The sequence below is a fragment of the Coregonus lavaretus genome (assembly GCF_964263955.1).
Source record: "Coregonus lavaretus genome assembly, chromosome: 27".
Taxonomy (NCBI): Eukaryota; Metazoa; Chordata; class Actinopteri; order Salmoniformes; family Salmonidae; genus Coregonus; species Coregonus lavaretus.
In genome coordinates, this window is record NC_140014.1 from 23,735,645 (window position 1) to 23,749,562 (window position 13,918).

A 13,918-nucleotide genomic window follows, 5' to 3' on the forward strand; every position below is an offset into this window, starting at 1 on the left:
CCTTTTTCTCCCTGAGTATTCATTACAATAGGCTAGAGTTCAAATGGTGATTATTTCCCTTTCTTGTGATGTTTACAATACATAGCCTACATGGGACCATAGAGTAGCCTATATAACATTCTATTTTTCCCCAAACATGGCCAAGTATATTTCAAGTCGATATTGAGCAGGCTTCATACCAAATAAATGTAGATGGGCCTATATTAACTTGTTTCTTCCATTTATTACTATAGGCCTATTCGAAACCAAGTAACACATGCCTATTTGAGTAATGTTGAGTTCTCCAAGGCGTGTTGATTGACAACAACAACAAACCACCAATTGTTTATTACACTGTGCATTGATTCAGTTGATCAAAAACAGTGTAACCGCAGTATGCTTATCCACCTGTTCAGAGGCAAATGACGAAGAAAAAACTCGTCTCATATTATGTCAAGTAAGTAAAAGAACAAGCAAAGCAAACACATTACTGATCACCAATGCCACCATATTGTTTAGCGGAGCATTTGTCAAATCGACCTTGAAGCCAATAACCTACATCTCGGTCTCCGCACCAACCTTTCTTTCAACGTGTCAATCAAAAATGTATGCTTAATATCTATTATTATGTTTACCCATATCGTTGTGTTGACCACCGCCAGAAAATAGGCATCCCCTACGCTAGCCCCTAGAGCCATCCTCTGCAGAGCGAGGACGTGTTGCAACCTGCCTTAGCAACCGCGGTTTCATCACCAAGGACCGCTTCCCTCCTTCGCTTTCTCACTAGAAAATTACACCATAAAATGGGTGGATAATGATATATTAGGAACATTTTAAATAATGGTACTTACATTGCTCTGCTTTCGTAGACATTGTGGAAACACGTCACGAATCCTAAAACAAACACTGTCAAATGTTTTTTTTGTTCTCCCCTACGGTGTTGTTCCCCCTCAGTCTTCAAAAAGTGAATAATCCCCTCGCACACAAGCTCGCTCTGGTTGAACCACTGCTGCCATAAAAAGCATGTTAGCAGCAATTGCAATCGATTGCGTTGGGCTTGTAAGTAATGTAATTGCATGAGGTGTCTTTCGTGGACATGTTTTATAGTTTGGGAATGTATGTCATTGTGCTGATAGAAGAAGCCAGATCTAAATCGTCACATACTTTTCAAAATGGACTGGTCCGACTCTGACAAATTGTCATTCAAGAAAGTGATTTCTAACACCGCCTCAACACGAGGCTGCTAATGCTCTTTTGCGTCAGCTGAGATTGAAAGAGTGAGGTTCAAAGGTGGTGGTATACTTACTCCTCTTAGGCTATAGGCTATCTATCACTATTTTACATCAATTATAATCCAGCAACAGATGGTTGTCAGAGATTTTGTAACTGTAATTTATAAAGAGCATAATGGGTAGCATTTTTAAACAATGTATTTTGACAGTATGCACAAAGACCATGTTTAGGGAAGGATACTATCAAACTACTGTATTTCTTTGTGGTAAACATAGGCCATTTGAGAACCACAGTAGTTAGTGGTGAGGAGAAATTGGTTCCTATAGTTTCTTGCTTTTCCAACAGTCTTTCCATTGTCACTGGGGAGTTATGGCAACTGACTATTTATATCAGGAACATTTTATTTTCTTTACAGGAATCAATTAGAATTATTCCCAGTACACCCCAGCTAAAAGATAAACAAGAATTTCAGTTTCAACGGATCCCAGTGTTTGCAAAGAACCACAACCATTCCCATCTCCAGCTGATAAAGTAACAACATCCTGTCTCTGGAGCCTGGTCCTGAGTGAACTCACTGGTTCCTGGTTCTCTTTGTCCACTAGAAGACATGTAAAAAAAAATCACTAATTCAACTGAAGACACATGCAGATTGGAATTGTGGAGGTGAAAACTGAGTGGGCTGGGTGCCAGTCTGCTGAAACAATGTTAAATGTCTGCAATAAAGACAAGCAACAATGCAAGACATCAAGACCAAAATACTCAATTTCATGATCCAACCTCTTTAGAAACAAAATAAATTACAAATATTAAACATTATACCATCCACCTGGTAAATTATTGTGGTTTAGTTTATGTGTTTATACATTCATTAATCTTATACATTATTAAGATAAGATACATTTAGGCAGCGTTTTTGTATCTCAGTGATGTTTCAGTGATGTCCTTTTATGCATGGTGGTGGAGCCCAGTCAGGGTCCTGGAGGGGGTCTCTGGCGGTAAACTGGGATACGGTGCATGATCCATCCAGCCGGGCCAGGAGAGCGAACGCAAACACTGACATTGTGAAGAGAGATTGCTGTGAGGGAAACAAGGAGATCACATACATATTTAGCATGTAAAACATTGCTGTGCAAATACTGAATCAAATGGTCAACAGGCAACACCTGAATGTAACGCCTTGGTCTTGTAATAATAATACTACTACTACTACTACTACTAATAATAATATACTGAACAAAAATATAAACATAACATGCAACAATTTCAACGACTTTACTGAATTACAGTTAATATGAGGAAACAAGTCAATTGAAATAAATTAATTAGGCCTTAATCTATGGATTTCACATGACTGGGAATACAGATGTGCATCTGTTGGTTACAGATACCTTTAAAAAATGGGCCTCACAAAGGGCCTCAGTATCTCGTCGCGGTATTTTTGTGCACTCAAATTGGCAATCGATAAAATGCAATTGTGTTCGTTGTCCATAGTTCATGCCTGCCCATACCATAACCACACCGCAACCATGGGGCACTCTGTTCACAATATTGACATCAGAAAACCGCTCGCCCACACGACGACATACACATGGTCTGCGGTTGTGAGGAGGGTTGGACATACTACCAAATTCTCTAAAACGACGTTGGAGGCAGTTTATGGTAGAGAAATTAACAATCAATTCTCTGCCAACAGCTCTGGTGGACATTCCTGCATTCAGCATGCCAATTGCATGCTCCCTCAAAACGTTAGACATCTATGGTATTGTGTTGTGTGACAAAACTGCACATTTTAGAGTGGCCTTTTATTGTCCCCAACAAGGTGCACCTGTGTAATGATCATGCTCTTTAATCAGCTTCTTGATATGCCACACCTGTCAGGTGGATGGATTATCTTGGCAAAGGAGAAATGCTCACTAACACGGATGTAAACAAATGTGTGCACAACATTTGAGAGAAATAAGCTTTTTGTGCATATGGAACATTTCTGGGATATTTTATTTCAGCTCATGAAACATGGGACCAACACTTTATATGTTGCGTTCATATTTTTGTTCAGTGTAATTTGGTGGTGCTTATATTTGTCCTATTTCACACATGTACACGTGTGTTTTAATAATATAATATGTGTGAATTGGAAATGTGTTTTCTGCATATCCCAACTCTCCCTGAGACACCCTTGGCGAGTGGGGTCATGGCCAGGGTCTGCCATTATCATCTGTGACCCTGAAGCAATTAGTGTTAAGTGCCTTGCTCAAGGGCAAATCTACAGATTTTTCACCTTGTCGGCTTGGGGATTCGAACTAGCAAACTTTCGGTTACTGGCCCAACTGTAATTACCTGGTTCAGGTTTTTATGCATTGTGTAAAACCATCTCTCGCTCGCTCTCGCTCGCTCTCTCTCGCTCTCTCTCGCTCTCTCTCTCATAGAAACCAACTTCCCCTCATGCTGTAGGTTTACAGCTGGGCGGACCAATTTACCTTCCCCCCAGAGGCTCATGAACCTTGGCTCTGATGATAATATATTGTGGTTTCCCTAGCACAGTCTCCATCCCCCTGCCTCCATAGCATCCTCCCCTGGCACTGTGGACTTCATAGCTACAACCATAAATTATCAGTTAAAAACCCTGTGGATGTCCCTGAGGAGAGCTGCACCAACATTGGGCTCTGTCTCACATCTCAGTCATCATATCTCTTTTCCGAGGGGAAAGCTTGGCTCTACTAACTTATAAATAACAAATAAATAAAACATCTTACTCTCTCAGCAGGAAAACCCACCTCACTTGAATTCACCACATTAGAGAATGTAAAGTGATGTGTTACAGATATGGCTGCCTGAGACTGAAACTTTGTTGCAGTGTTGTAGTTTCTTGTGTGATGTTTGTGTCATTTTAGGAGTTCAGTGGGCAGCAACTTGTAAAAATGTGCTTTCTTTTAATTAAATTCCTATGAGCTTTGCCTGCCTGACCCTACAATTCTGACATTGGATGGTAATATAGTACACCATGCATATTTACAGGCAACAAAAAAAAGAATGCAAAAGATCTAAATAAATTCGTAACATGGACATAACGAAACAATTGCCAAAAGGGACACTTCCAAAACAAAGTTTTTTTGGTAATAAGATGACCTTTTTTACATATATATAAAATGTTAGACAGAGACATGAGAAGCTTTGGTTCCTACCCCAGGCCCAATATTGTCCTTGGGTGGCTTGCTGTAGATATTTGATCTGTGGTCCAGCAGAACCGCCTTTGTCCAAACAAGGAACCCAGTGAGTCCCCTAAAAATATTTCTCTACTTAGTCCTGTGTGGCTAACGTCAGGTTCTCTCAGCTTCTGGACAGCAGACCCTTTCTTAGTAACACAACAACTTCCCAGCAGCACATCCTGTGAGATAGAATCAGTCAGACACTGGGCCTTTATCAAGCCTTCCCATCATCATCATCCAAAGGGAGGAGTCACTACAACAGGTCCCAGACTCAAAAACACACCATTGTCCAAAAAACATACTATACATGCAATCATATTGAGGACTGGTTTTATATGATTTAGTTTAATAGCAATCAAATGGTATAGAAACAATTAAATGAAATGTTTCACCATAAAATTAAGCCTTCTTGCTTGACACCTTGAGAAATTAAACACATAGACACTGAAAATAAACACTGACTGCAGCCAACTATGGCAATGGTTCACAGTTGATGAATTCTACATGAATATTTAGCTGGTGCAGAAGGACCATATCACATTTGTAATGTATAATCAGACTACATGGGAGGACATAAGGTCAGCAGCAAACACTGCAATAACACAACATAGGTCACTAGGAAGCAGGAGGTTGTGGCTATTGCTGAAACTGATGTTCGTCATTATGAGAATCTTAAAGAGTAAACATACAGCCCGGTTACTGTAAACATACTTATCTAAAGGTCTAGATATGATGCACTCAAGTTAGAGAGCTCTATTCTCAGGGCATATGCTACAATACAGTTTCTGCAGACAAACTCAGACATGTGATATCCATGACAACAAATCTGACCAGATTGGATTGCTCTAAATGCACATTAATATTGTCATTCGCGAAATGTTATAGGATGTCAATGTGAATAGAAGAGTGCAGAAGAGAATAGATGTAGGAACTGTCATATTTTATGACAGTAAATGTTATATTTTAATAATCACCTAGGCTACTATGATAAGAAATGAACTTAAGCAATCGGGAAGAATGCACATTTTCCTTTATAAAAGAAGTATCCTTTTGAAAATAGTTAGAGAATCCGAATGCTCTTTCTCTGGACAAGACAGAATCCATGGTCAGAATGCATTTTATGTAACCTGTCGCCCTCAGTTGGAGGACATTGGTACTTCAGTGATGACTGTAAATCCCACACTGAAGACCATTAAGCGCAAACAACTATCAATTTGGCCTCGCCACCTACTTATTTTGTAAGAATACACATAAGACAAAACACACCAGTAAGTAATGTATTAGGTATATAGCCTATTATTGAATTATTTAGGCTTGTTTGATTGTAGATCAGAACCTTTTAAACAATCTTCACACCGCAACTGCACAGGTGTCGGGCTGTAAAGAATCTGAAAGCCCTAGAGAAGATGCAGGTGTATGTATGCACACTGTGTGGTGTTCATGGTATCTCATTGTTGCTCTCATGGAATGTCATTCCCTGTCTACATATAGGCCTATATCAGAGAAATCCAGTGAAAATGTGCATGTGTAGCTGTCATTGGATGCATTTACTCCATTGTTTACATGTTGTTGACCCACTCTTTGATTGTTTACAATCTTACAGACTGTGGCTGTTAAATACTCATAAACGGCACTTTATGTATTTCATGAATACTGGAGGCCTATTATATGACCTACCTATATTGCTCGCACATACTGCTAGACGGCGCTCGCAAGCTGACAATTCCCGACTCATTCCCAGACTAGAACCAGTCAGCAAACAGCCTCGGGATAGGCCACACCACCCACCCAACCAAGCGCCGCGCAAGGATGTTTTTTTTTAAGGATAACAAATCCAAGCAAAGGAACACGTCTTGAGTTTATTTTATCGCAAAAAAAGACATGCAATTTGTTGAAAAGTCGAGGCAAAGTGGATCTAAAGGCACATGCGGCATTCTCTCGTTGGATATGGCGCCGTTCTATGCGTAATGATCGGTGTTACAAAGGGGAGTTGTGCAGTTGACAATTTTTTTCTAAAAGGAATTATCATAACTTGAGTCGGGAATCAACTTGAAAGGGAGAATAATTTCTGTAAGAAGAGAAGGAAAGGAAGGCTCAAGCATATTGAAGTCTGCTCAAGGTATGACATCTCAAACTATTCAATCAACGATCTATCGCAGGCCTATATTATTAGTAAAAATTAACAAAACTTGTCAAGTCAAAGCGGACGTAGCAACCGACATGTAATCACAGGGTTATGAACGTGGCTAACAGGCTACCGAAATGTTTCTTAGCGTTTTTGCACTGAACTTGTTTGCTTTAATGGACACTTTTACTGTGATTAATTTCCGATTCAGCCGAACCTATTTCACACGAGGAATGGGCATGCGAATGTTTTAGCAGGAATAATCGAACCGCTGTCAGCAAGGCAACAATAGCTCCGTGGTATGGCTAATGGCTTACCATAGCCTACTAACAAAGCCGTTCCACAGCATTCTTATGGCTTGTTATGTAGCCTATTTGTAGGCTACGTTGCAGCTACGATCCAAATGCTATTCCCCTAACTAGAACACTACTTGTTAAATTGTAAAAAATAAAATAATTAAATGCCTCTACTATTATTCAATAAAAAGTTAAACATTGTTATTTATTGCTAGCCTATACATATCCTCTTTACTGTTGAAGTGAAGTGACGGATGCGGCGTTGCAATGAGTGGTGACCCAATTTTGTCAATGTCAAACATTCAAATGTTTTTTTTGGTTACGTTTCAGATCAATGTATTACACTTTCATTTGACTCCAACAGTAACGCTATTTAAATAACCTATTTTCTTCTATGGCTAATTTAGTTTGTTTGGGCTTATCTCAGGTAGCAGACAGTGTTTAGTTGTCTGCATCCTATAGCTTTAGGATGTTTAGTGTATAGGACCCTATGGAGTTTGAAATCCACCAGTATGTCATTGAGTTGCATCAGAATAGCTCACGCAGGCATCTGATTAGAATGTCAGGACTCATTTGCCCTATATCTTCTTATTTTTTAAAACTGTGGACCATATTCAATCAAAACTGTTTTCTGGTTTCTTGAGTAAGGCACTTAACAAACTTCTTGCAATGTGAGGATAAATGTGTAGAGCCTAGTTATCAATTAAAATGTTTACTTGATTACTCTGAGGCCTAAAGCCAATACAAATTATGGCATGGCAAAGCGCATTAGTTATATCCTGCTGCCATGGCGTGGTGTCCTTGATGTGCATACTTTGCTTTCTTCTAGATAGAGAAATGTCTTGTTTTATCTGGGCAACATAGTATCTATGTAGATGGTTACATTCAGAAATGATACAACTATTGAGAAATATCCCACAATCCTCTTCAAATGGTCTGCACATGCTCTGTCTCAAGGAAATTAGCCAATGTATTTTGTGTGCAAAAAATGCAGTAATTGAAGGGTCGTTCCAACTCAGAAAGCACAGAAAATGGGATTTCGACACCCACCATCTCAGATTGTTCTGAAATCGTTTCTGTTGTTAGAAACAGATAAGATTAGCATTCCTGCAACATTATTTTGTTGAAATATAAGTTGGTCTCTGAGAAATGAAGCTACTCGATTGCACCCAAATTGGCCATTTTAATTTATAGGATTTTTATAATATTCAATAAATATAGTACCTAACATCAGATTTTTTAACAAACTTTTTTGTAACAATGACTTAGTGCTGTTAAGAAGGTAGAGCAGCGCTTTATTATGGACAGACTTCTCCCCATCTTAGCAACTGTTGTATCAATATGTTTTGACCATGACAGTTTACAATCCAGGGTTACTCCAAGCAGTTTAGTCTCCTCAACTTGCTCAATTTCCACATTATTTATTACAAGATTTAGTTGAGGTTTAGGGTTTTGTGCTTTTAGTTTTTGAAATATTTAGGACTAACTTATTACTTTTCACCCATTCTGAAACTGTTAAGTGTTGCAGTCATTTCAGTTGCTGTTGTAGCTGACGTGTATAGCGTTGAGTCATCCGCATACATTGATAGGCATGTCGTTAATAAAGATTGAAAAAAGTAAGGGCCTGTCATGCCAAATAATGTCCCCCGGCCAAATAGTGTCCCCCTCTGCGTCACAATGGAATTCGATAAACTATTAGCGTCCGTTGCTATATCAACGTTGTGATGACCTAATTATTCGAATTTTGGAGATCATGACAGCTAAATTATGTTATTTTAATCATTGCTATGCAAACAAGGCTGATTTCGGTGACAATTTCGCTATTTAAACAAGTTTTGTTTAGCTAATAAAATGAAAACATAAATTCGAACTACTTTTGTGTACCTTATTAACATTACAACATGAAATCCATGTCTTAAACGTTGCTACGTTTCGGAAATGGCAACGAAAACATGTAATCTGCTTGACACATTAAAGTTACTTACCTTACAGATCACGAAGTCAGCTAATTTCCACTCAATTCATATGCAAATATGTTTGATTCATACACTGGCTTGTCATGTTTTCATTTTAACCTGCCCTTCCCTTATCTACACTAAAATAATATAATTTCAGTAGTCCTCTATTATGATTGTTTTTCAATCTCACATAGCTCAACCCTTGTGGTTGAATATACAGTGGGGAAAAAAAGTATTTAGTCAGCCACCAATTGTGCAAGTTCTCCCACTTAAAAAGATGAGAGGCCTGTAATTTTCATCATAGGTACACGTCAACTATGACAGACAAAATGAGGGAAAAAAATCCAGAAAATCACATTGTAGGATTTTTAATGAATTTATTTTCAAATTATGGTGGAAAATAAGTATTTGGTCACCTACAAACAAGCAAGATTTCTGGCTCTCACAGACCTGTAACTTCTTCTTTAAGAGGCTCCTCTGTCCTCCACTCGTTACCTGTATTAATGGCACCTGTTTGAACTTGTTATCAGTATAAAAGACACATGTCCACAACCTCAAACAGTCACACTCCAAACTCCACTATGGCCAAGACCAAAGAGCTGTCAAAGACACCAGAAACAAAATTGTAGACCTGCACCAGGCTGGGAAGACTGAATCTGCAATAGGTAAGCAGCTTGGTTTGAAGAAATCAACTGTGGAAGCAATTATTAGGAAATGGAAGACATACGGAAGACCACAGATAATCTCCCTCGATCTGGGGCTCCACGCAAGATCTCACCCCGTGGGGTCAAAATGATCACAAGAACGGTGAGCAAAAATCCCAGAACCACACGGGGGACCTAGTGAATGACCTGCAGAGAGCTGGGACCAAAGTAACAAAGCCTACCATCAGTAACACACTACGCCGCCAGGGACTCAAATCCTGCAGTGCCAGACGTGTCCCCCTGCTTAAGCCAGTACATGTCCAGGCCCGTCTGAAGTTTACTAGAGTGCATTTGGATGATCCAGAAGAGGATTGGGAGAATGTCATATGGTCAGATGAAACCAAAATATAACTTTTTGGTAAACTCAACTCGTCGTGTTTGGAGGACAAAGAATGCTGAGTTGCATCCAAAGAACACCCTACCTACTGTGAAGCATGGGGGTGGAAACATCATGCTTTGGGGGTGTTTTTCTGCAAAGGGACCAGGACGACTGATCCGTGTAAAGGAAAGAATGAATGGGGCCATGTATCGTGAGATTTTGAGTGAAAACCTCCTTCCATCAGCAAGGGCATTGAAGATGAAACGTGACTGGGTCTTTCAGCATGACGATGATCCCAAACACACTGCCCGGGCAACGAAGGAGTGGCTTCGTAAGAAGCATTTCAAGGTCCTGGAGTGGCCTAGCCAGTCTCCAGATCTCAACCCCATAGAAAATCTTTGGAGGGATTGAAAGTCTGTGTTGCCCAGCGACAGCCCCAAAACATCACTGCTCTAGAGGAGATCTGCATGGAGGAATGGGCCAAAATACCAGCAACAGTGTGTGAAAACCTTGTGAAGACTTACAGAAGACGTTTGACCTGTGTCATTGCCAACAAAGGGTATATAACAAAGTATTGAGAAACTTGTTATTGACCAAATACTTATTTTCCACCATAATTTGCAAATAAATTCATTAAAAATCCTACAATGTGATTTTCTGGATTTTTTTCTTCTCATTTTGTCTGTCATAGTTGACACGTACCTATGATGAAAATTACAGGCCTCTCTCATCTTTTTAAGTGGGAGAACTTGCACAATTGGTGGCTGACTAAATACTTTTTTTCCCCCCTGTATATGTATCTATTGTAGGTCCTAGGAAACAACAATGAATAATGTGGAACAAATAAATTCCATCAAAGGATACCTTACAACTTACAATAATGAACACCTTGTGAAACAGCTGTGAAAACCAACCTGTCAATATTTAAGATTTTAATACACTTTGATCGTTTTTGTTACAGTTGTGTCATTAATTTATTTTCACAGATGTTTTGTACTCACATGGCAATCATAGACTAAAATACTGAATTCTGGTGTGTGGAATATAGTGGAGGTGGTTGCTGTGTGGGTGGGAGGTTCTGCCTGTCACTTGTTCTCAGCAGGGCTCCCAAGTGGCAAATAAAATAAAAACAGGCAGCCGGTCTTGGAAGGGGGAGTTTACTTTTATTTTGTTATTTTTTTAAACATTTAACTAGGCAAGTCAGTTAAGAACAAATTCTTATTTACAATGATGGCCTACACCGGCCAAACCCGGACGACGCTGGGCCAATTGTGCGCTGCCCTCCCAATCACGGCCGGTTGTGATACAGCCTGGAATCGAACCAGGGGGTCTGTAGTGACGCCTCAAGCACTGAGATGCAGTGCCTTGGACCACTGCGCCACTCAGGAGCCCAGTCTCACATATGTGCCAAGTATGATAGAGCAAAAACTTTCTTAGCAGATAATGACAACAACAGTAGCTGTAGATTATGTAATGAAAAGTTGCAGGGTGGTTGGTAATGGAGGACATCAGGTGGATCCACGTCTGGGTGTTGGGCAGAACCCCTTGCTCCTGGAGAATAGGAGCAGAGTTAAAGGGAACAGGGTAGGAGGCAGATGTAAGCAAGCACACACACAGGTTACACTTTACTGGGAGAAAATATGATGGATTAGTGCAGTGTTTAAAATGGGAGATATGTACTTTTCAACACTTTTGAAAGGTATGGGCTACCTCAAGCTGGTCCCCCTCCATCTCAGAGCACAGAGAATCAGACTGATCCGAACTCGCTGGTTCTGGTGGATGGGATACCTCCTGGGGGGCTCGGACAGTCGATGGTCCTTAAGTCATTTGGAAAAGTAAATTGAAGAGGTACATTTTTATAAGCTCAACATAACTACCATTTCTTGCTTTCTCAAATGTCAACCAAAGCTTAACATACTTTGTCTATTCGGCTTCATTGAAGTGTAGGGCGTCAATGGTCGACCGTCCAACTGCTCCAACTAGAAGATTGTTGGCTTCCACCAAGGTAACCCTAGGAAGACAAAGATAAAAATATCAGTGTTAGGGAAACTAAAACTAGCTTCAGGTTATTTTGTGTGCAAATGCAAATAGATGTTTTATGTGTACTTTAACAGATGGTGACCCCAGCTAGGAGCGAAAGAGCAGCGAGGTTTCCCAGGTCTCGCCTTCCTTTCGTCCTTCTTCTTTCAAACCAAGTAATTCGCCCGGATGTCGTAGCACTTGGTCCCCTTCTTGATTCTTGTTTCTCCTGCGCCTTGTCCATGTTCAGTCTCACCTTGATTGATAACAGGAATAAATGCAATTATATTTCATATTACAAATACATTTCTTACATATCTCTTGAAGGGCCAGAAAATTAATTAACAGCGGATAATACTTTTTACATGGTCAAAAACCTCTTCATCCTTCTCAGTCCGTCCATGAAGGTGGTCCTCGAAGGCGTTCTGATCTGGTTCGACAACTTCCACCACATCAGGTGGGATTTCAGTGATCTGAAAGTACGTTATACAAAAATAGCAATAGACAAACAACAACACTAAGTCAATCACAAATTTGAAAGACTACAGTATATGCAATAATTGTATATACAATTGCATTGTTTACCTCAGTCAACAGCTGCGGCTCCCGTCCGTACTCGGAGGCCTGGATGCTGCTGTTGTGTGCAAAGAGAATTACCTTCAGGTTGTTCTCCCACCCTTCCTGGTACCAATCAAGGGACTTGCCCATGGCAGTCTTAAGGGTCTGGTTGGTCCATTCACCAACCCTGGAGGAGGGGGTAGGAAAACGATATCTATTGACAATGTAAGATATTGAAATATGTCTAATTATGTACCATTAGAAAAACAAAAACAAATTGTAAAAAATAAATAAAACAAACCATTGGTGACAGAATTTAACCTATAACATCCGTACCTTGTTCCAGCGTTCATGACCTCGGTCACTCAAGATGACCTCAGGAGAACCGTGGGTGTTGAAGATGTCCATCATCGCCTTGGAGGTGGCCTCGCCAGTCTCGTCCTTGATGGGTATCATACAAAACGAAAATCTATTTTTGGTTCAAAGCATCCTTTTTAATGGGTTACAGAAGGGAATTTAGAGTTAAGCACATACTCTTCCTTTACTGACCTTAATGGGTATTACCTCCACCCACTTGGTAAAGTGATCGGTTGCCTTCATACACCAGCTGTTGCCATTCCTGGATTTCGTGAAGGGTCCGATGAGGGCCACCCCTAACATTTAAAGTGTTAGAGAGAAGATTACTTTATTCTTACTCGTATCTGTGTCATACAGTATGCAGATTTTCATATTTGTAAGGAGACTGGCACACACACATTCTATAATATTGAACTCTGCTGTGGTCAAATAAAGCAACCATTACAAAACAACTTATCAGGGCAAAATTTGAATTGGGACACTTACCGATCATGTGCCATGGTGAAACAACTTTGATGGCCTTCAACTCCGGCGCCACAGTCTTCGCCCTCTCAAACTTCTGGCAGGCTAGACAGGGTACTGACCTTTAAGCAAAAAGTGATATGACATTCATTGAAATTATAGTCAGTTAAGAATTGTTATTTACAGTGACTGCCTACCCGGCCAAACCCACCCCTAACCCATACGACGCTGGGCCAATTGTGCGCCGCCCTATGGGACTCTCGATCACGGCCGGTTATGATACAGCCTGGGATCGAACTCGGGTCTGTAGTGACACCTCTAGAATAGAATGTGATTGATAAACAAAAGGTTATTTCACTTGCCCAGCTGTCCACCTCCTTGACAATTCCCCGTCAGAAGAAGAAGCGTAGTTTGATTTTGGCAATCATGCGCTTCACTCCGAAATGTCCAGCATGCATCTCGGTCAGCACGGCCTCCTTCTCCTCCTTAGTAAAAATCACCCTCCTGTGTGGCTGGCCATCCTTCCCCCTTAGGTAGATATGATTGCCTAACAAGTTGGAAGAGAAGAGTTGTTGAAATACTCAAGTCTAAGTACATTTGCATTGCTGTTTTTCTCTCTGTTTCTCTCTCTCTCTCCATCTCTCTGTCTGTCTTCTACTCTTTTCCCACCTCTCTCTCCCTCTCACTTTCTTCCTCTCTTTC

At 40.3% G+C, this 13,918-nt stretch overlaps 2 protein-coding genes across 2 annotated transcripts in view; one reads left to right on the forward strand and one right to left on the reverse strand.

Annotated features, from left to right (window-relative positions):
- Positions 1-852, reverse strand: part of LOC311102392 (protein unc-79 homolog) — a gene marked incomplete at both ends in the record, with an annotated part of 44,745 nt that extends 43,893 nt beyond the window's left edge. The window contains one exon of the mRNA XM_084143720.1: positions 831-852. Within this exon, the coding sequence (XP_083999846.1) occupies positions 831-852 (22 nt within the window). The remainder of the gene's footprint in view (positions 1-830) is intronic.
- A 5,374-nt stretch (positions 853-6,226) lies between these two features.
- LOC311102399 (BTB/POZ domain-containing protein 7-like) overlaps positions 6,227-13,918 on the forward strand; it is a 47,144-nt gene continuing 39,452 nt past the window's right edge. Inside the window, exon 1 of the mRNA XM_084143728.1 lies at positions 6,227-6,537. The gene's annotated coding sequence lies outside the window, so the exon portion shown is untranslated. The remainder of the gene's footprint in view (positions 6,538-13,918) is intronic.